We start from the raw sequence: 22,603 nt of genomic DNA on the forward strand, positions 1-22,603 counted from the left end.
GAGGAAGTTGAGTTACAGATTTTGAAAGGAATCTTGATGTATTTATTTTCCTATTTTACAGCAAAGGTCCCCTGTCTTTTTTCAGCAGTACAGTCCCTTCCTTCTTTCAGGACTGGCAGGGCTGGCCCCAGAGAGGATGGGCACACCCAAAGGCTTTTCTCTGCCTGGGAGCAGATGCGTTCAAATGAAAGCTGTGAGAAATCAGGCTTATTCCAACCCTTAGGGACCTCCTGGGAAGGCACTGCACAGCAAGGGCCAGAGTGTACCCAAGGAACATGGTGCTGCAAGGGCTGGGTGCTCGACTATTCGTGGAAGGGAGAGCAGGCAAGGAAATGCTGAGCTGTGAAGAAGCTAAACAACCAGTGCTTTTGTGTACTCATTCACTGTCCTTAGCTAAACAGGATCCAGTAATTACTACAAGAAGGAAACATAAACAGCTGGCCTATAATGATGTGCTTTGCTGAGGGAGACTGTTTTTTTTTTGTTCTATCTTCCAAAACGTGAAACTCCTAAGAATATGTAACTTTAGAAAGTTACTGTATTTGTGATCCTGTGTTTTCCCTTGGAGATATGCTGGGGCAGTTCATGTTTGCAGAGTTTCTCACCAGTTTCTTGGAAGATCACCTCCCTCCCCGTTTAAATAGTCCTTCAACTGCAGAGAGATGTAAGCTGGAGCTGCTAAGCGCAGAAAAGAAGAGTGCTGCTGCTCGATGATGATGATGTCCCTGCAAAGTTCACAGTTTGAGAATCTCTTCTGTTTGCCAGATTTTTAAGATATTTTCAGTCGTGCTTCAACTCTCCCCCCCCTTTTTTGGTTATACTCTCCTTTTTTCTCATGAGTTTACAAAGAAGTGTGCTCGTGTCAGCCACTGTGTGTTAGTCTGTGAGATAAGCACCAACAGCACGTGGCTTGTTTTTTATAGACAGCACTCAGAACTATGGCATGTTAATGTCATCTAACACTTCATATTTTAAGATGGTGTTGGCTCTAGGGCTTGTGGATTTATCATCTGAGATGTTTTTCTTCTTTTTGTTCAGATTTTGGCTATTGGTGGTTTGTTTTTAAACTGTTAGGACGTTTCAATTCATGTTCTTGTGTTGTTTTTGAGAAAAACTTGGGAAAGGAGCTGTGGCTTCTTTGTGTGCATTGCATCCCTGTGATGAACTGACAAAATAGATTGTGCTTTAGAAACAGATTTGAAAATTGCACTCAGGTGAGAGTTCTGATGTACTCCTTAAGATCCACCAAACTCTAGCTGCTTTAAATGTCGTTCTCAGATTTCTGTTGTACGTAATATAGCCTGCTTGGGTCTTATGGGAGCTGTTCCCACACTTGTTCAACACAACAGCCTGTTGCATTGCAAGGCATTGCATGCTGGGTTTTAGACAAGGTGAGAGCGTGCATCTCTTCTGCAGCTGTTGTCTCTGGTTGTAGCCTGAACAGGAACAGCCTGAAGGAACAACTTTGTTCTCAGCTTTAAATGCAAAGGAATTTGAGTAGGTAAAGTTAGGAGCAAAGCCAACCTGAAGAGGAGGAAGGTATCTGAGACTGCACTAGGCACCTCCTATGTGTTATTGAGTAGGCATGGTCGTGGATGGATATGTTTCCCCTACTTTCTTTGGAGGGGATGTCTGAAGTATTGAGTCTGGATTTGCTGAAGCACTTGGCTTTCAGAGATAGAGCTTAAATAAAGCTGTATTCCAAGTTTGTTAGAGGTGGAAACTACATCTCAAATTCAACATGTGAAAATTTAGAAGTCAGGCTTTGTTTGCTATGTTTTAGTTCCTCCTTGTTAAATTAGATTTACTTCACAGTTAAGAGCAAGTTAATATTTTTGAGGCAATCAGGTATTTTTCCAAATGTAATTGTAGTGAAATTCATAAAAATCACTGTGTGGGCACATAATTCTATGATTCTGTGATAATGCTGTGTTTATTTCTATCCTTAGTTTTGACTTTTCCTTAACTTTGCCTGCTCTTTTTTTTTTTTTTTTCCACTTGGACAGCATCTAAATTTTTTGAAACGACAAAATATGCATGTGAATACAATGAGGTATTTTTTGTGGTCTTGTCTTTAAATATTCCTCTTTCCTCTTTTCCCGTACAGTGGGTACAGCCAGGAGGTGGTATGCTACACTGCAGGTAATATTCCTCAGACTCCCTCTGCACCAAGGCTTGTTCGAGCTGGTGTTACATGGGTTGCATTGCAGTGGAATAAAGTAGAAGGATGCACGCCAGAAGAAGTGATTTCCTACACCTTGGAAATTCAGGAAGAAGATAATGTAAGTGCTGTGTTACTACAGAGCGTACTGAGTAGCTCAAATTGAGTTTCCATTTATTAGTCCAAGTTTATTGAGAGTATTATGGATTGCTATTCTGAAGGGCTGTTCCAATCAAAGGTTATGTGAGGATTCTTAAAACGTTATGTAACAGAAAAAAAAGAATATTTTAATAGAATGCCTTTTGAGAGTATGCAGTATTTGGCAGGACAAAGATGTGTGATTTGTTCAGCTCCACAGCAGAATTTGGAATCCTTAGCTTAAGAATTAGATGAAGTTCTTAGCAAAAATTGTCTGCTGTCATGCACAGTTCCTTTACAAAGCTTCAGAGGAGACCGTAACCTATAGGGCAGTTTGTCCTTAAATAGTCCTCTATGTTCTGCTGACTGCCGAGGAGTGTGCTTGCTTTCTGTCATCATCTGTCACTTTTATTTCTCTTATATGTGATAAACTGCTGCTACTGCTCTCACGCTTATTTTACAGCCAAATTATATTATTCAGATCAGTTGCACCGTCCTAGACAGAACGTTACTGTGACCTAGTAGCCTAAAAAAGGCAAAAAAATAAAACCTTGATTGCAAAGACTCTTTGAAATAGATTCTAGCTGTACATTAATACAGAGAGCGCAAACTGGAAGTGTGTTTATTTTTGTCTGTTTCTCTAGGATAGCGTGTTTCACCCAAAGTACACTGGAGAGGAGCAAGCCTGTACTGTGAAGAACCTCAAAAGAAGCACGCAGTATAAATTCAGGGTGAATCTTCTTATTTTTGTCACTGCATAGCATTTCCTGAACTGGATGTTTTTTCTCCAGGCGCTGTAGGGACCCTTTATTGCCACCTGCTAAGATGAGCCATCCAATCCAAATTCTCCCCGTGACATCAGGGGTTATTTTATACTGATGGATTAATTCCATTAACTCGTATCACAGCAGCGTTGTAAAAAGAGCAGTGGGAGCCATCTAGCTAATTCTGGGCTGGCAAAAAATAGGTGGTGGACTGTTATGGAACTCCAGGTAATAGTGAACTAAGAGTGGGGAGGAACTTAATTTATGCAGATCAGTGACTGTTTTCTAGTGAGGTACCCCACAAAACAGCTCTGGTATACGTTGTTCAGTAATTTTATCAATGACTTGAAAGCAAAGTTTCATTTCTATTTCCATCAAGCAGATGAGAAGGTGAGGGACTTGAGGCTGAGGAAGCAGGGGCTCAGAAGTGTCAAAGATCACAAATTAACAGTTTAAGATGAAGTTTCAGTTCCTGCTGGGTTAGTGCAGACTTCAGCAGTACAAATAAAGGAATGTATAAGTTCCTTATAAGTTATAAGTAGGTTGTATTACATTGATATCTCAAACTGATTGCCTAGAGCTGTTTGTCCATGTCATCTATCTGGTGTTCATGGTAGGATGCCTCAAATTGAAAATCAGAGAGAGAACCGAGAGGTGATTAAATAATTAGAAAAGGTGGCAATAGGAAATAAAGAAGCAGGGATGAGGAGGGTAGCAGGTCAGTGGGGATGTCCACATCATAAGTGGCTTTTCAGTTTAGCAAACTAGAAGGGTAGAATTTCCATGTGCAGAAAATTAAGAGCCAGGCAAATTCAGTGAGAAACAGTGAGCTGATACTGGCTCTGATGACTTCTTTAAGGCAAGCATATACAGGCTGGAGAACTTCAATTTACTTTTTTGGCCTTAAAAATTACAAATTGTTTTCTCCAGAAGCTGGTTTTGGGAGAAGGAGATAGAAATGGCCGTTCCTGAGAATAGCAGAGCTCTCCGAGTGGAAAAGTTCCTGCTAGCTTATATTTACTATTAGCAATTACAATAAATATTTTATTACTCACTTCCTTGGCAGCAGATTTATGTCCCAGAGACTCATATGAGCTAACACAGCTCTCAGCAGCCACACAGTGTTAGACCATTTGGGGTTTCTTGTATGATCCTGATCTCCTCTGTCTCCTGGCCAAGTCCCCACGTCCTCCCTTAGCAGCATTCTCACTGAAGTCACCAGAAGGTGTTCTTGGGAAGAGACGAAAGATTTTCATCTGAGAAAGCTGAGTTGGTGCACATCCTGCTAGTTTCAGGGTCTATAGATCACACATCACTAGGTTGCCTGTCATACTACTCTACATTTTTAATTACTGCTCACTGATACTCTCAAATAATTTGTTTTAAATATTGGTTTGCAATGCCTCCAAAGTAATAGTAGCATAGTTGTTGTCATCTTCATCTCCTGTGAGTAAATAACCTCAAGCTGCCCTGTGACTTTCTTTTCTTAAACAGAAACAGTCATGCCATTACCTTAAACTCACCATCATCTGTTGCTGGTGAAGAGGTTGGAAAATCAGTGTGGTTTCTGGAGAAATGATGCTGACAATCAGCTGTTATTAACATCCCACACACTATTTTGGAATGTGACATACTGTTTTCTTTAATGATATGTATCCTGTGCAAAACTATTACAGGAAACAATGTTAAATTTGTTACCTTTTTTTTTTTTTTTTTTTTTTTTTCTTTTCCCCAGCTGTTTGCTTCTAATGTGGAAGGAAAAAGTTCTCCAAGTGAAGTTTTGGTCTGCACAACCAGCCCCGACAGGCCAGGACCTCCAACCAGACCTGTCATTAAAGGGCCGATAACATCTCATGGCTTCAGTGTGAAGTGGGGTAAGCCACTTTGGTTTGTCATAGGGGATTTTGGGGGGGTCATAATGTTGAATGTTGAATTTGGATGTAGTTCTGTTAGTATGTATTGTAACGTGGATTTCATGCGGCTTCTCAATACACAAAGTAGCATATATTTGGAAATCTCACCAGCTTAATTGTGTGAGTATTTTGGAAGGTGTGTAAAAGCAATTATGCTTTAAGAATCAGAATTGTTGCTTGTTTTTAGCTAGAGAACTTGAACTTTTAATCAAGTGTGCATTCAGGCTTTTTGCCTTCTGCTTCATGCCTCACTGTAGATGGATGCTGCTTCTCATTCCAGCTGCTTCCTTTGTCAATGGGACAAACATCCATATCTCATCTTTTTCAATGCTTTTTCCATATGTTTTGTTTGTGGCATCTTTATAAAATATTAGCCAACCACCTTATTCTGAGCCATTCTGGAAGCTAAATTCTGCTGTCCACTTCTGCTGTGAATTTCTTGGTGTAGGTAGTGTGGTGGGAGGTGGTTTGTGGACAAGAAGGAGCAGAATCAGAAACAGTTTCTGTAATCTTTTTTGTTCTATTTCAATCCTTATCTTGATTTACTAACAACTTGGTTGTTTTTTGTTGTTTTTTTTTTTAAGATCCTCCACAAGATAACGGTGGTTCAGAAATCCTGAAGTATCTCTTAGAGATTTCTCAAGGAAGTCCGGAAGGTAAACCTGAAACAAATTTTCATTTCAATCCATTTTGACTATTGTAAAGAAATACTGACCCTTCTATTAGTGTGATGCAGAGGTGATTGAAACTGAGTTACAGCCTTAACATTTACAGAATTCTTGGGGAAGGGTTGACTGGTTGGTTTTAAGCATGCTCTTTTTCTCCATGACCAGTGGAATTTTACATTATAGGGCTTGAACCTACTGTTTTATTTTATTTTTAATATGTTTTAGAAATACATATATTGTGTGTATTTTTGTGTTTATTTCTACCTGTATACGTGTCTAGGTATGTATATACTTGAAACAGGAATAATATTCATAGTAATATTGAAATTCATTACTCCAGGAAATAAATCACAGGGAAAACCATGTTAAAGATGTTATTTTTGACATGTGTAGACTTGTTGCATTTATGCTTTTCTGAACTTGGATATATGTAATTTTCTAGCAAATCAGTGGGAAGTGGCTTATAGTGGATCAGCTACAGAATACACCTGTACTCACTTGAAACCAGGCACTTTGTACAAACTCCGGGCATGCTGTATCAGCACTGGCGGACACAGTCAGGTAAGTAGTATTTAACAGTAAGGGCTATTCATTTTCTGTCTTTTTTTTTTGGAGATTTATCTGCTATATATGGTAAATGATCTCTGCTTTTAAAAGGTGAATATTTTCTCCAGAGTAGAATAAAGCTACAAGGATTGCAGTTAATTTTTTCTTGCAAGCTGCTAAATTTTGGAGGATTTCTACAAGAATTTGGTGAATTTTAGTCAAAATGGTGATTTGCTTTCCTCAGTATCAACCTGTAGATATTTACATTTAGTCTAGAGAAAAGCACAGTATTTGGTCTGACCACTTGCTTGAGAAATGCCACAGGCTCTCATCTGCATGAGCCTGTACTGACGAGTGCTGGTGACTGTAGGGGTGATCAGCTTCCATGTGGATGAGTTGTTCTTGGAAAATTTTAGGCTCCCTTTTCAGCCATTGATTGCTGTCGTTCCCTTCTTTAGTTTAAAATTATTTCAGTACCTACACTTTCATTTTCATTCTAATTGCTTTGATTTTTTTTTATTTTTTTTTTATGATTGAGTACATTAGGACTTGATGCTATTTTAGAAACAAGGAAAAATAAAATGGTAATAGGCTAGTGGAAGAAGTCTGCTAATTGCACTTGTAAGAAACATGCTTGACAGCATTTGCTGCCCTTTGTTGTTCATATAAACTTTTAGAAATAGTTGTTCTAGAAAGTAGGTTTTTTTTATCACTTTCTACTCGTGGTTTGCTTTGCAGGTGCTAGAAGTACCACAGAGCTAACTTCAGCTCTTTTTCTCTTCCAGTGTTCAGAAAGTTTACCTGTCCGTACGCTAAGTGTTGCACCAGGTCACTGCCGGCCACCAAGAGTTTTGGGGAAGCCGAAGCACAAAGAAGTTCAGCTGCAATGGGGTAAGCCATAGGAGCATGTCAATCCAATAGGTTGTTTTCATGGTGGACAAGATCCCTATAGCAAGCCAAACACAGATGTGGGAAACAAATTCAGTTTTGCAAAAAGCTGTTATCTCAAGTGAAGCGCAAGGTTTAGATCATTGTACAGAGATTTAAAATCTCATAAATGTTAGCAGTGTGACTAATGAAGTTTGAGAATGGAAGTTGCTTGTATTTTTATGAGGTGTTAGTGAGGCTTTGCCAGAAATCCCATGTGTAAGTAGTAGTTTTGGAGTGTATGTGACCCTCACTACCCTGTGTCCAACAACAGCCGAGCAGCCAAGATTAGGTCAGGCAGACCCCATACCACGTGCCTCCTAAATTGTCTTTGACCCAGAGGGAATGTTTTCAGTCCTATTCTTTGTGCTGGGGCAAAAAACAGCTCTTCTGAAGAGGAACTACTTTGTTGTGCTTAAAAAGTAGCTGGACACCTTCTGGTAGCAAACACAGTTTCCCAGGGTGAAAGATCATGGTCTTGGGAGCTGCTGATCTTCCACATGGCAGTCTGACCTGGTGAATGTTTAGGGTTATGAGTAATTAATTTATGCTGATTGTGCGTGTAGTGGAGATATTGCAGGTAAGGCATCTATCAAAGAAGGAAATTTTTGCTGATAATACGTATCCATATGTTGTGTGCGTGTGATAGATCAGTGATACATGAAATAAGAAATCTTTCTGGCATATGCCCTTATGTTATTAATGAATGACATTATGTTTATGTTTTAGATGTCCCTGCATCAGAAAGTGGCTGTCCCATCTCGGAATACAGCGTAGAAATGACAGAACCAGAAGAAGTTGTTTCTGAAGTGTACCATGGTCCTGATCTGGAGTGCACAGTCAGCAACCTTCTCCCTGGAGCAACATATCGGTTCAGAGTGAGAGCTCTGAACGATGGTGGGGTATGTGCAGTGTGCTGGACCATAGCTTGGCTTTTTCTCACTGGAGGTGGTAAATTGCCAGAGATGCAAATGACCATCCAGGACTGTGTATTAGTGCTGATAGTCAAAGATGTGCAGTTCTGGACAGTGATTGCATTCACGCTGATGATCAGAAGGACAAAAGTGAGATGGGCAGGAGAAAATAAAGTGAGAAGTGCTTAAAGGAACTTTTGAAGTTGAGCTGTGGTTTTGAATCTAGCTCTTCTGAAATGAGATTTCAGATATTTACGTGGCTTGGCTGGCCTGAGTCAGCTGGACCAAAATGTGCAAAATCCCTGCTAGCAGTCTTATCTTCTTACAAGAATATATCTCTTTACTCTTATTCTACTGACCTTTTCTACTATTTCAAATCTTAACTGTGTAAAAACAATGAATTTCACTTAGGTATTGATATACTCTGAGGAAAACTTGTTTATGATTTTCTTGTAAGATTACATCTTCCTAACGACATGCCAAATAGCCTTTCTCTGTCCTGTCATGTAATGAAACAGCCAGAGTAAATATGTGAGATTTCTTTGTAGTGTACATTTTGTAATTCAGACTAAGCAGTGAGTTTAGCCTTCATTGCTAGCAGAGATACTGACAGGTGCCCATTGAGAGGATGTCTGGAACAAAAATTTTAGTGTTGTACAGCCTTCATAATGGTTCATTTTTCCATACTTATTAGTATTCCATTCCAAAATATTAAGTATCAGTGTTTTTCCTCTAATTGCTGATATGCAATGTTCCTTTGTTCTGGAGAATGGTTTCTAATTAGCTTGGGGATGTACCGAACAAAATTTATTACCCACTCACACAGCTCCAGTTCTCCTGTGCTTGTGCTGCTGGCTGAAGTCAGCTTTCCTGGCTGTTGATATTTGTTTTTTCTTTTGCTGATTCTTTTACCAAAGGCTCAAATCTCTGACCAGTTGGCTGAGCTGCCCACAGAGGCCTCCACAAGTGCTGGGTGAGATGGCACATGGTGACATGCTGCTGCTGTACACCCAGACTGTGGCTCCATCATATGCCATCCTTTTGCATTTAACGTGTGGCAAGCATTTTATATATAAGAAGCTGGATTTCACCTCCACTGTGTTGTTGTGCTCTTCCTCACAGCCACGAGAGAAAGCCAGGCTGCGGTATAGGTGTGGGAATACCTTGAAGTAAGGTAGAGGGAAACAAACTGCTTCTCAGCTTTCTATTGCTGAGCACACATTCCTACTCTTTGGAAAATTGGAATTGGCTTTGGCTTTCACAGGCAGTCATCATGGCACAGGAGGATGTCTTGGAGCAGCCAAAGTGCAGTCTGCTGATACCTAAGCATTCCTCACATTATAACCTCTCAATAATTCACATGGTCTAATGCTACACTCTGATATTTAGCACTGAGTGCTGGAAGCCTAATTTATCTTTCGGATAGTTTACTGCATTGAGAAAATTCCTATGTGCTGTTCTTGAAAAGCCTTTGTAGAATGTGAGATGTGAATGTGTTTGTGTATTGATGTACAAATACCTTGTTCCTCTCTAGTACGGGCCATACTCAGAAGCTACAGAGATCACCACGGCAGCAGGGCCACCTGGCCAGTGCAGAGCACCTTCCCTGTCCTTCCTTTCTGACACACGTGTACTTGTAAGCTGGGAGGTAGGTCATGTGTCCTTGTTGTTTAATTTCTGTTTTCCTTATCCAAACTAATGTTGTTACTGCACACTTGAAAAGTAGCTCAAGAGATTTTAACTGCTTCAGAAGAACTTTTGCAGTAAAATCATATGCAGAAACTCTTCTATTGTTAAAAACCACCTTTTCTTCTTTTTAAAGAATTGCATAAAGTTGATCTTGAGCCATCTGGACCAGCGTTCAGACACAGGACATCCTACACTGTTGTCACATCGTAGCGTTGGTCTGTCTAAAGTGCACTCTATAAAATTCTGGCATGTCAGAATGTCCTGAGGGGGAATTATGAAGGCAAATATTTATTTTGAGTGAAGGTGGAGTCTCTGACATGAGGTGAACTCAGCACAAATGCATACAATTTAGCTTTTTCTCAAAAATTATTTGTCTCTTGCCCAAATATTTACTTTTATTTTAGTCTGTATGCATTCCTTCTCCATGCTTCACCATCTTGGACTTTAGATTCCTTAAGTAAGTCTTAGCTGAAACACAGAAGTGTTGATTGGTGTCATTAAAAATATTATGTAATTAAGGCAGGCAGGAAAGATGTGAGGCTGTAATTCTGTCACAGACTTTCTCAGAACACTCAGCAGCTGTTCAGCCATGCAGCTTGCCTTGGCTGTCCACAAAAGAATACCCCTGGTGAGAAGGAAGTTACTGATGTTCATGAGTTTTTGTGTGGACGTTAGTGTACCCAGGTCCACCTTCCCTGTCCAATGCTTTGTGCATTAGCTTGATGGCTGACTTGCATTGAAAACCTCAGATGAGCTGCCGTGATTGTTGAGGTCAGTCTTTTCTCAGTAATGTGAATAACTGCTTCAGGCTCGAAGGCCATCTCTTCCAGAGATGTTTTGATTGACTAGATTGATGCTTTTTTGCATTCTCCACAGCTGTGCATCTGCCAAACCAGTGGAAAGACAATTTATTACTGAGTGTTGTGATGAAAAGTGAAGTAGCTGCATATGCTCTCATTTCTGTCTATTTCTTTCAGGTAAATACTGTGCAGAACTAGTCTGTCTCAGTAACCTACTAGGGGAACACTAATTCAGGGCATTTCAATTTGCAACAGTAGTAGTGCCATTAATTTCAAAATAAGAGTTTTTTCAGGTTGTTTCTTTATTACCCGGTGAAACACAAAGATGTGCAATGCTCATTTCTAAATCAAATGATATGAATATTTGTGTTGCAGAGTCCTGAATGTTCTGGTGCTGACATCTCTGAATACAGATTAGAGTGGGGAGAAGATGAGGAATCTCTACAACTTGCATATAATGGCACAGATACCTGTTTTGAAATAAGTGAGCTGTCAGCAGCAGCACAGTACTGCTGTAGGCTACAGGTATGGAAGTTGCATGGTTTTACATGCATTGCTACCTAAGATGTAGTCATGGTTACCTTCTGCTGTGTTTTGGGTTTTTTTTTTCCTAAGTGGACTCTATGAAGTTATATGTTTTGAAAGTCAAGTGCACCCTTCATTTATTTTAAATAATGCAGGCTGCTGTAACAAAGTTTTGATTCAACACTATTCAAGTGATAGACAAGTTATTCCAACAAGAGAGTTGGAGTAACTTGTGGCTTGCATGTCTAATATTCTTAATTTTCAGTGAATGATACTTTTAACAGCTACCTTGTGCTCTGATGGTAAAATAAAATGAGAACTTTTTAAAAAACAAATTTTTGGTAATACATAAACATTTACCTCCCAAGTGGATGTTGAAGATTCCCTAGCTTAAACAATAAACTCCAACATCTATTTCATTTATCAAGTAAAGCAGCTGAATAGATTCTCATGCACATAGATGGTTGTAGCTGCCAAAAGGTGAGTCCTCATCTTTACTGTTTTCTGTTATATCTGTAAGGTTATGTCTACTCTTTTCTCCCTTATGTCCACTAAAAAATAAATGCAAAACAAAGTAAGTGAAAGTGAAGTAAAAATAATTGTGCACAAGATTCTATTCCAGAAGATCTATTTGTACGTCAAGATGGAGTATCGCAAGTAAATCCAACCAAAGGTTTATATCCCCACCAAGCTGGCAGGAGGTGGACCACCAAGGGCATTTCCTTTGATCAGGGACAGCACACTTCTGTCAAGTGTTTCCTTCTCAGCTTTTTTTTTTTTTTTTTTTAACAGGACATTGACTTTCTTTTACTGTTTCTTTTGAGCAGTTGGTCAACAGCCAAAGAGCAAGGGCCCCACACCTTTAAGTATGCTCAGCTGTGCTTAGTAATTTTGTAAGTTGTAAGTGTTCTATACCTTGCTCTGGCAGTGCTGGAAAAAGTTGTTGAATGAACATTAACGGGTGGCTTGGAAGTCTGAGCCCAAAGGTGCATCAGTTCACTCAAGAAGGAAGGTATTCAGAACCCAGTGAGCAGGGAGGTGACCATGAGAGCACTTCTGTGTGAATGATGGGGAACTCAGAGATTTTGATGTTAAAAATGGAAACAGACAGCTGTATGGGGTTGATTTCAAGCAAACAGTAATTTTACATTTTGAGCCACAGAAATGTTGCACACATCTGCCTTGGTTTTGACAAGGCCAGTGTAATTTCTTTCATAGATGAAGTGAAATGAAATGCGCAACAGCACTAAGAGATTTTATTGAGATCTATCAGTGACCCATGCATTGATTTCTAGAGGGCTTCATCCTGTAGTCAGTCTGTGTTATATGGAGATGCATGTCTGAGAAACCACGATATAAGATAAGCTGCAACATTTAAGCGATGACATGAAAATTAATGAAGCACGTGTTGCAGACAAAGGAGGAGAGTTGAATTGTATCAGAAATTTCTTTTTTTTTTAATGGTGAGAATAATAGTTCTTTTTAGTGTCTCTTAGCAGCTCTTGCAAAAAATATTTCTGTCACTTTATCAAAATAAAGATTTCCCAGACTACTTTTATTCAGTCTTCTAATAAACATGCAACACTGCTATCTCAATCTACAGTAACCCAATAAAAAGAGAGAATTGAGGAATCAGGCTTATTTATCTTGAGGGCAGACAATTTGTCTTTTCCGTTGCTCAACTTTTTTTCCTGTAATGAATATTCCTGAAAACAATTGTGGCATCTGCAAAGGGAAATATTATGTCATTTAGGTAGGGGGAAGCATCTAGGAAGCAAAGAAGAATGAAATTCCCATCAGTTATGATGATGAGGTTGTCTAATAAAGCAGTTAAAAGCACCACTAAAAATAAATTGCTTGGAGCAAGATACAGATTGCCAAACACTGGTTTAGAGGCAGACCACAAAACAAGGCTCAATTTTAACAGTTCTAGGAGCGCTTTGCTCAGTAGAAGATGTCCCTGGAGCGGGATTTGTTTTGAAGGGCTTTTTAAGGGCTGACAAATCTAACTTTATTATCTGTTTCTTCAATTGAATAAAACGCCTCCTGGAAAAACAGAGCATGGCTTTGTATTTGTACTATGCATAGTAGAAAAAAATAGTCACTATAGCCTAGCATAGGCAAGGAACCAAACAAGTGATTGACGCATCCTTTCCTTGCCATCATAGTCCTACTGGCAAGACTGTAAACACAGGCTTCTGTCATCTGTTCAGAGAATCAGCTCACATCCCCAGGTGCTAAGGAAGTATGGGTGGTGGGCAGTGCTTTGAAACACAACACTCTGCACTGACTGAGAGTCAACCATTTGTAAAACAGGCCTGTACAATTGTGTGTTGTCGAGCTTGAAAAGGCATCAGCCTCTAATTAACGGGCAGAAAAGGGCCAGAGTTTGAGCCTTACTTTCTGCTGGGGTCCTAGATCTATCAGTCAAGATGAGAAGTTTGGTAATTGTTTGGTCTCCTCTCTAGTGGAGAATATTGAGCTATGTACTTTGGTGGTTGGTAGCTAGTGACCTGTGACTTCTGGGGAAATCTGAGTCATAGGCTTAGTGCCATGCTGAGCTTGTATTTTCTTATACCAGAAACTTTTAGCATCCTATTAACTGTTCACTATCTGAGCTAGGAACCTGTGTAACTCACAGCAAGTCAAATGCCCCTTACGTTTAGGGATACTGTACTTGCATAAAGCATGTCATGTTCCACATTGCAGAAACCAAGGTTCTTATGCAGAGCAACTTGATAATGTCAGGTAAGCAGTTTGCTGGGCACCGTGATGTCACCTGTCACTGGCTGCACACTGACTCTGACGTTACCTCTTAGCAAACCAAGTTTGCTGCTGATGAAAAGGTTACCGTTAAGTTTGATTAAATGTGTTCTCCAGTTTTCCTGAGGGGCACTCCTGAGTAACTAAGGAAGATATTAATTACCCTAATCCAGGTAGAGGGTATGAATCATCCTTTGGAGAATGAGCCAGTGATGCATCCTCTCTGAGGAATCTATGGAGCTGTTTCAGGCTGCACAGTTTGTGATTTAAAAACTTGATAGGCATATGAAAGAGAATGTTTATTCTTTGCAATGTTATTGTTCCACACAGGCTGTTAACCAGGCAGGAGCTGGACCCTACAGTGAACTGGTAACCTGCAGGATCCCTGCGTCTGTACCTGATGCAGTCTCTACCCTCTTTGTGCTGGAGGATGAGCACGTGGATGCCTGTCAGCTCTCACCCTCTGTGTGCCTTGCATTGAACTGGGAGGAGCCATGCAATAATGGAGCTGAGATTACTTCATACAACATTGACCTTGGTGACATCAGCATTCCTGTAGGAAATGTTACGAGTTATGTTATTCATGATTTGCTTCCAGAAACCTCATACCGGTGAGTACAGTTTTTTGTGGTATTTATTCAGGATGAGATTACGTGGTTTAATTTGACATGGGAAATGTTTATGGCATGTAGAGGGGGTAGGAGAAAAACAAGTAAGCCTGGAAATCTGCAGTAACTGCTTTATGGAACAAATTGCAGTAGTTCAGGTTCAAATACTACATTTCCCCACCTTCTTCTTTCCTCTTTCTCTTCTACTGCTATCTCTGACCTCTCCTTTTCAAGTTGCTCTACTGCATTAAGGACACAGGTAGGTAAAATAATTCCAAAAATTATAGAGAACTACAATTAAAGTGCAACTTCTGTTTTTTTTTTTAACTCTCCAAATTCTTATCAGTACTGTTACAGCAGTTTGTTATTAAATATATTGATCTCTGTGAAGGGGTTTGCACACAGGTAACTTTTGTTTATGTAGCTCTAGCTATTTTTCTTACTGGAAAATAGAAACTAATTAAAAGATAATCGGAGTTTAAAAGAATTTCTTGTTATATACAATAACAGTTCAGATTCTAAATTTCTAAGTGACGTTGCAAAAATATCATTGTCAGCTTAATGCTTAAGCTTACGTGTTTTTTTTTCCCAATGTTAACTAAAATTAAAAACTAAAAAAGGTTCTGTGCAGGCAATGAAAGGCACTACAGCAGAAAATGTGATCAGAGGAATTCTGGTTTAAGCACTGTTCTAATAAAGCCTGAAATCTGATTGCACGGCTGTAAAACTAGGTATGGCACAGAATTACTGTAACATTTATTTGTTCTTTGTATGCAGCATCACAATCCTACAGATCTTGTAGAGTTTATATAAAAATTTCTGCTGTCAAATTTTACCATGTTTTTAAGAAAGAGACCTTCATGGAGCAAATACACAAATATTCATACTAGAAGTTACTTAACAAAGAGGCATACTTCCATTACTTATGGTGCCCAGTGCAATGTATCCTGATCTTTGCCTACAATACCTGGGTTTTAAAAACGTGTTGTAAAACAATGAACAAAGTAGGTTTATTTTTAAAAAAGAATTCCTCTTGCAGTTCGAATCACATAAATCCAGGAAGTGCAACTGCATCATTGCTGTCTGCAGTTCTTCAGTGGTTTGTAACTGTGATCCTTTTTGACAAAAGCAGAAAAGAAGCATTCTCTCATCTTCAGCTGTGTTTATTGCAGCATGAAGCCTCCTGTTCCTTCCTCGTGATGACCCCTCTTCTGTGCCAGCAAAGTGTTGTTGCATCATTCCTGACTGGGAAAACTGGTCTTAGCAAAAACTATCCATATTTTTTGACCTTGTAAGTTGGGTAGAGAAAAAAAGAGTGTAAAAGAGGAGATGCCTCTTCTAGCCTATATGCTGGCCTAGGCAAGCTATAGGTGTTTGTGAAAATATAGCACATGAACAAAGCTGCAGAGCAGTTTGAACCAGTTCAGGTTGCTGTTGTCATGCTTCTGACCTCCCTCCACCACCATGTTCTCCCACTTCTCTTTCTCTCCACACTGGTGCTCATGGATCTTATTCCAAGCCAAACCAGAGAACTCAACTTTCTGAAGACCAATTGAAAACATAATGCTGGTAGTAAAAAGCTGAACAGTTTGTTTATTGACTGGATACCCAGCTGTGCAGCGTCTTTAGGCATCATCTGTGTTAGTACATCTTGTACTACCTGGTTTCTCCTTGTATGTTCAGTCAAGAGTCAAAACAGCTTTGAGCATTCATCACAGAGGCCTTTGTCCTTCAGTCCCTTCTTTAGCTGGTTCCTAGTTGTCAATAGCTTTGTTTTGGATACCAGCCTTGTCTCCAAAGCCTGGAAACAGAGGGTACAGAATGAAGTGATAGACGGGACGTTTCTCTGCTTTCTAATCAGGATGCAGTCCCTGAAGCTCTTGTTGTGCTGCTGTAAAAATATTGTTGTGCTGAGATCATACTGGATTGTTTTATTTTTTGCATTCTTGTTTCTTTAATTTGTAAAAAACACTATATTAAATTACTAATTTGTAGTCGGGGAGTCTGGCTGTCTCTGATCCAAATGAAAATGTTAAGTCTGCAACTGTTCTAAATATTGTTGTAAGACTGAGTTCTTACAAAGAAAGAAGATGATGTGTGAAAAGTACAAGCCAGTAAGTGACTAATCAGAAGTAATGCTATATGAAAGCTTTATTTTTTAAATAAAACAAGAGAAGGACTGTCTCAATCCTTACATCTCATGTCTGCCAGAGAAGACAAGGGACAAATCCAGTTGCACCTTATGCAGGACAATCTATAGCACAAAAAGACTTCTGTGGTAACAGGGAAATGTATGTCAAAGTATTTTTGCTGTTGATTGACACCATGTATTTTCTTTCAATGTGTTTGTCAGGCTGTTTTCTGAAAGATGCTGGGTTATGGATGTCAGCCCTCCCTGTTTTAATCAAGGGGTGTTCAGAACCTCACTGATCTCATTCTCTTCATTTCTTCACCAGTAGTTTTTCTTTTCATGTCAGTTTTGTTTAACTTAACTCTTTTCTCTCTCAAGTGTTTATTCCCTGCTGTGTCTAAAAGCAGTGAATGTGTTTTCTTCCAGGCTTTGTTTTTCTTAGACTAAACAAGCTCAACACTACTGGTTTTGAGACTATGAAATCTCTTGACAAAGTTTCAGCAGAACCTGAAGGTAGCCAAGGGCTTATTTGCTTGATTGCATTGGAATTCCACTGTAAACATTTTGTTTGCGGGAGCCCTGAGCTTGAAAAGTGAGTGTTGGTTATTTTGAATCCACCAAAGCAAAAATCAGAAAGGAGCATGGTTTTGAATAGCACTGCGATTCAGGCAGTATGCCCTCATGTTCTGCCCCAATAGGCTTGTTGGCTTGGGTCTGGTGTTGCATCCATCTGATGGGACGCCCATGTGCGACTCAAATACATGCAGAGCAAGCTCAGGGCTCTTTGCAGAGGTCGTTTGGAGCTGGGAAGTTTGATGGTTTCTCTGTCTTGGCAGCAAATCCTGCCTGCATAACACAGGAAGGATTTGCATCCTAGAATGTATTCAAAGTGTGAGGAACTGGGTCATGCCTCTGCCATGCAGCTAGTGGATAGGCTGGGCTGGTTTCACAAGGACTCGTCCAGTGTCAGGCACCAGCACTGCTTTTGCAATAAGCAGATGCCTTCCAAAAGCACTCTATAAATGTCACTGCTGTAAGTCAGCCAGTTGCAGGAACGTATCTGAGTTCTGCAGTCTTTCCGTGTTGTTAACGTAGCCTTGGAGCTCTGGAAGCTGTGATTACAGCATAATAAAGGTAGGATTGGTTTTCTGTGAACTGATCTAACTAGAAGTGAGTAAATAAATACTCCACAATAAATAATAAATAGTATTTGACAGTAATAGAAATGTCAATTTTCTGTTACACTCTGTTCCCAGGCTTTGCTCTACACTTTCTATAGTTAATTGTGCAGCACTGTTAGGACACTTCACTGCAAAACAGATGTTTTTTTTTTTAAGAATGCTTCTTTTGCTCTGAAGTTACATAGTTTACAGAGGCAGATAAGCCCCATTACATTTAAATAGCAGCACATACTTCTAATTTGGTTTAGGAATGCAAATTCCAGACATTTTTAATTTCTAAACTGCATCAAGGGAAAGATCTTCCAGCATGCAAAGAGAAGAATGCACATGGATGCTCAAGTTAGCAATGCTCCAGTGAGTTGTAAAACGAAATCTGTGTTTTGAAGTTTAAAGGTAAGTCTTGCTCCATCTCCAGAAGAGTGCAGTGTGAGGGACCTGTGGGGCTGGCTGGTAAGATTGCTGTCCCTCACATTCAGGCTGATGGCAGGAGGAGACCGAGCTGCGTCTCCTCTCTTTTGTGTAGTCTGTGGTGTTTTAAATCTGCAGGTTTTCACACACACATGTATTGCAGCTGGTGGCATTCTGCTTATGGGAACTGGTGAATGAAACTCTTCACATGTCAGACTCCATAAGATTAATTCAGAAATGATTTTTGGGTTCGCTGGGATACATTACAGAGGATTTTCTGACCAAGCTGAAAATAACCTCATCTTTAGTGTGTTGATTTTCCTCGGTCAAGGAGGCTATAATGGTCTGCTAAAGGTCTTTTAATGGTTTCTAAATTTACTTAGTTTGATGTATTTATTTTTACTGTTTAGAAGATGCAGTGGGGAAATATGTGAATGAATATATAGGTTGAGCCCTGCAGAGTGACAGTTGACAGAGAATTTTTGTGGTGGCATGATCAGCAGAAATGGGCTGACCACATCCAGCCCTGGTAGAAGGAAATAAATCAGTTACTGCCTTCCCTTTATCATCATTCATCAGATGCCTTTCTTTATTTGATCTTATTGTCATTGTTCTCACTGTGCTCCTGTTTCAGAAGGGCAGGTGGGTGGAGTGCCCATTTGTGTGCATCAGATGGTGGGACCAGGGCCCCCAGGAGCTCCATGCAGCCCATGAGAGCAACCACAAGTGAGAGAAGAGGCACATTTTTACCCTGTGCAAGTACCTGGCAAAGGGTGGATCAGCAGATGGGGCTGTATGTTCGTGCACACGTCATAAAAGCACATTGCCAGCCCATGTGTAAGAAGTGTGGTATGAAATCTGAGCGAGCTTCATTTCAGTCACTCCTTGTTTTCAGATGTGATAACTGCTGTTGGGAGGAGTTAGCTGTGATGCTTGAGGACAGGACAAAGTAAAGCAGAAGGTGTTGGTGTATGCAGTTGGTGTATGCAGTCTGTGTTTTGTCATGTTGCTGTTACTGTTTTTGTGCATGTGCTAACAGGTGTCTTGCCAGAATCCAGTGAAAATTCAGGCAGTTTTCACCTTTTTTTTACTGGAAAGACTATTAACTATCAACATAATGACTTCTTGATCTGAAGCAAGCCAGTAACATCATATGAAATAAATTCAATGTCTGCATGTTAACTGCACTTTTGAAGATACTAGAGAAGTCTTTGTTCTTTTTCCTGCAACTACTTGCGTGCATCACTTGAAGAGGAGGCTCCCAGTAGACCTGTCTTCCTGCTGTTTTCTTCCTGGAGGAGGAAGTCGCCTCTGTATAGCATCATATGGTGGTCAGGACCTATTTCCTGAAACTAAAGGGAGGATTAAAAGGAAAATGCAGCTCAACACTTTCCATGCTTAGGCAGCCAAGGGACTGTTTGCCCTGGTAAATGGCCTGATCAATAAGCAAAAGCTTAACCACGTGGCCATGTAAACACTGTGCACAATTATTTCTACTGCCTAATTAATAGATGAGAATGTATTTGTTATGTATGTTAATTTATCATTTAACCCTTTTTTTTTGTTTTGTTTTGAAATTGCAGAAAGTGTGTGTTTGGGTTTTTTTAGTTAGGAATCCTGTTCTCAGAGGATTCTTTTCACTTCTTTAATGCTACATAACCTTTTTCTAATGGTAGAGCTAGAGACTTGCTTTTCAAAGCAAAGTAATTTCTCATACATTATATATGCAAACTTAATCACTCTATATGCTTTAGTGAAAGTAAATAGCTATGCTGAGGGTATTTCTATTTATCTTCTGTTTTCTCTGAAGCAGGCTGTGTAATGGCTTACCAGATTCTGCTCTTCTCCCTTCTCCCCTTACCGCCTTCCCAAGCAGTTCCTGGCTTCTTGGTGGCTGACACTTTTGAGAAGAAGCAATGCATCTTGCAGAGAGTCTTTTCTCATGAGAAAATACAGGGCTGCAGCACGTAGAATTTCCAAAGTAAATGGCATCTGTCCAGTGATCTAAAGTTGATGTACCATCTAAAATCGTAGTTTGCCCAGCCTCTTTTCTCTAATTCTCTCTGTGATTCAGCAGTCTTTTGTCAAGTTCATCTGTACCAATATTTCTACTTAGACAGAATCTCACATCTAATAAGTCCTCAAAGCTTTTTCCAAATGCATATTTCACATTTTTGTTTTGATGTTGCTGTTGACATTACCATAGTAGAATTCCACCACTCTTCACTCGTTCCTATAACAGATTCTCATTAAACTGAAGTGCAGACTGACAAGAGAGTGACAAAGCTGTACAGGCTAAGACACCTACGTGACACTACAACCCATGGAGGGGTTGTGATTCAAACCTTCCAGGATTAGCTCTTCCAAGTAGACTTCAGTGTGCATCAACAGCATGCTTTGAGATGTGCTGCACACACAGAAATGCTGTTCTTAGATTGCCAAATGTGTTCACCAGTATGGACAGAGGTTGCATGGCAGTTATGCCCATGCTGACTACTGTCAGCTTCTGAGATTGCTTAGGTAGATCTTTCTGCCTCTGTCTTAATGCATTTCTTCATATCTTCACTGCTGCACTTGAGACTTTGTACACCAAGAACCTTGTGAAAACACTTTATTTAACAGTCACCTTTTTGATCATTTTAGGATTAGGATCCAGGCTGTCAATGAAATTGGAGCTGGACCGTTTAGCCACTTTATTAAAGCAAAAACCAGACCATTACCACCCTTACCTCCTCGGCTGGAGTGTGCTGCAGCGGGTCCTCAGAGCCTGAAGCTGAAATGGGGGGACAGCAGTTCCAAGCTTCATGCTACCGATGACATGGTCTACATCTTACAGATTGAAGACAGAAATAAAAGGTAAGAGATCTGATTCGTCTCGTTATGTTAATGAAAAATGAATTCTGGCTCATGATAAAGCAGTTTTGAATCACAGAAAAACGTTTTCCCAATTACTTGATGCTATAAATGTATACAGAATGTTGTTTCAGTAGGGATTCATAACAAAGCTGTCATTTACTGTAGAACAACTGCAGTCATTGCTGCACTGTGAAATTTTGGCAAACTACGGGCTCCTCTGCCAGCAAAAATTACTACCTACTTTTATAATCACACTGATTTTCCCTTTGAAATATGAGAGCAAAGATATTGCATGCAGTGTGTGTATTAGTAAAAGAACTGGTCACAAAGTCAGAGGTCTAGGGAAAGCAAAAACAGAACTGGAAAAGGTTTTTTTGAGCAGAGCATGATGGTTGGGATTTTAGATCTATCATATTTTGGATCTTTTGGAAAAAATGAACTTGGCATCAGCTTGGTAGCAACACAGTAATAATAAAATAAGAATGCTTGAGGAGCTTATCTGCTGTGTTTCACTTCCCTTAAGTTTTCCTCAAAGCTATAAGAGCTTTCAGTATGCAAGAAACACAAAAATAGACATTAAATAGTTCAGGAAGAAGCTTTTCACAAACAACTTTGTTTTGGAAGGTTTGACAAAATAGCTCCAAAGATCTCTTCAATGAATAAATATCACAAATGGTTCATAATTTACTGAAAAACATTCTCAGTGACTTTAATTAGGTAAAATAACTGGTGTATGAAGTAGAAAATCCATAGGGACATTCAGTACAGATCATAATTTGGTGTAAATTAGTATGATTCTTTTAATTTAAATAGAGCTGTGCTGAGTTTGTGCCAGCTGAAGATCTGTCCCAAAAGCTCTAATTCTAAGTAATAAAACCACCATGAATAATGCCTAAATACCTCCCGTTGTTTCAACTATACTGATACAGAGATGGTACACACTCCCCTGTGTTAATACTGAGAGTTGTCCAATGAATATAAATACCTATTTGAAAGTTTGACTGATGAAACAGTTTCTCTGGAGTGCAGTGATGCTTGTCAGGAGCCCATCACCTGCAGCAGCATGTGAGCAAGCCAGCTGTAAAGAAACATCCAGCAGGCTGCTTTTGTTTCGTTTCATGTAGCAGTGCAAGTAGGATGGTGAACTGCAGATTGTTCCAAACCTGTTTCTCTATTGGAGAAATAAGTTTCCTTGTAAGATTAAAGTAAGTTATATTACCTGGCTGCAGAGAACCAAAGCTGTTTCTAGAATCACTGTTTGGTTTTGCACAAGCTTCCTTCTGCAAATGGTCTCTTAGGAACTATTAATAAGGAGGATTTGCTGCTCCTTGCACTTGTTACTCCATTATGTCTTCCAAGCTTTAAATTTGTGTCATAGCCCACATGGGCTCCCAAAAATGCAGAGCAGCCACTCATCTATACTGATTGTTTCCTCCTACGCTTGTGAAAAACACTGGAAGAGAGTCTGTTGAGCATGGGCATCTTTAATTGTGCAGGGCTTTAACAGAATAATGTGAGTAAGGTGAACTGCGGATGTCAAATGGAATAGAAGGATGATTTGGAATCTTCTATGGTTTGAAAGAACAGCATCCGACTCTGGCAGGGCGTGGA

At 39.7% G+C, this 22,603-nt stretch overlaps 1 protein-coding gene across 2 annotated transcripts in view; it reads left to right on the forward strand.

The window, feature by feature from the left end:
- FNDC3B (fibronectin type III domain containing 3B) overlaps positions 1 to 22,603 on the forward strand; it is a 147,682-nt gene that overhangs the window by 105,300 nt on the left and 19,779 nt on the right. For both annotated transcript variants that reach the window (XM_031614564.2, XM_031614565.2), the window contains exons 13-23: positions 2,108 to 2,282; positions 2,944 to 3,030; positions 4,799 to 4,937; positions 5,561 to 5,632; positions 6,087 to 6,205; positions 6,976 to 7,081; positions 7,847 to 8,019; positions 9,566 to 9,679; positions 10,896 to 11,045; positions 14,139 to 14,419; positions 20,780 to 20,992. In XM_031614564.2, coding sequence (XP_031470424.2) covers positions 2,108 to 2,282; positions 2,944 to 3,030; positions 4,799 to 4,937; positions 5,561 to 5,632; positions 6,087 to 6,205; positions 6,976 to 7,081; positions 7,847 to 8,019; positions 9,566 to 9,679; positions 10,896 to 11,045; positions 14,139 to 14,419; positions 20,780 to 20,992 — 1,629 coding nt within the window. The remainder of the gene's footprint in view (positions 1 to 2,107; positions 2,283 to 2,943; positions 3,031 to 4,798; positions 4,938 to 5,560; positions 5,633 to 6,086; positions 6,206 to 6,975; positions 7,082 to 7,846; positions 8,020 to 9,565; positions 9,680 to 10,895; positions 11,046 to 14,138; positions 14,420 to 20,779; positions 20,993 to 22,603) is intronic.

This window comes from Phasianus colchicus, chromosome 10 (assembly GCF_987193195.1).
Source record: "Phasianus colchicus chromosome 10, bPhaCol1.hap1.1, whole genome shotgun sequence".
NCBI classification, from domain to species: domain Eukaryota; kingdom Metazoa; phylum Chordata; class Aves; order Galliformes; family Phasianidae; genus Phasianus; species Phasianus colchicus.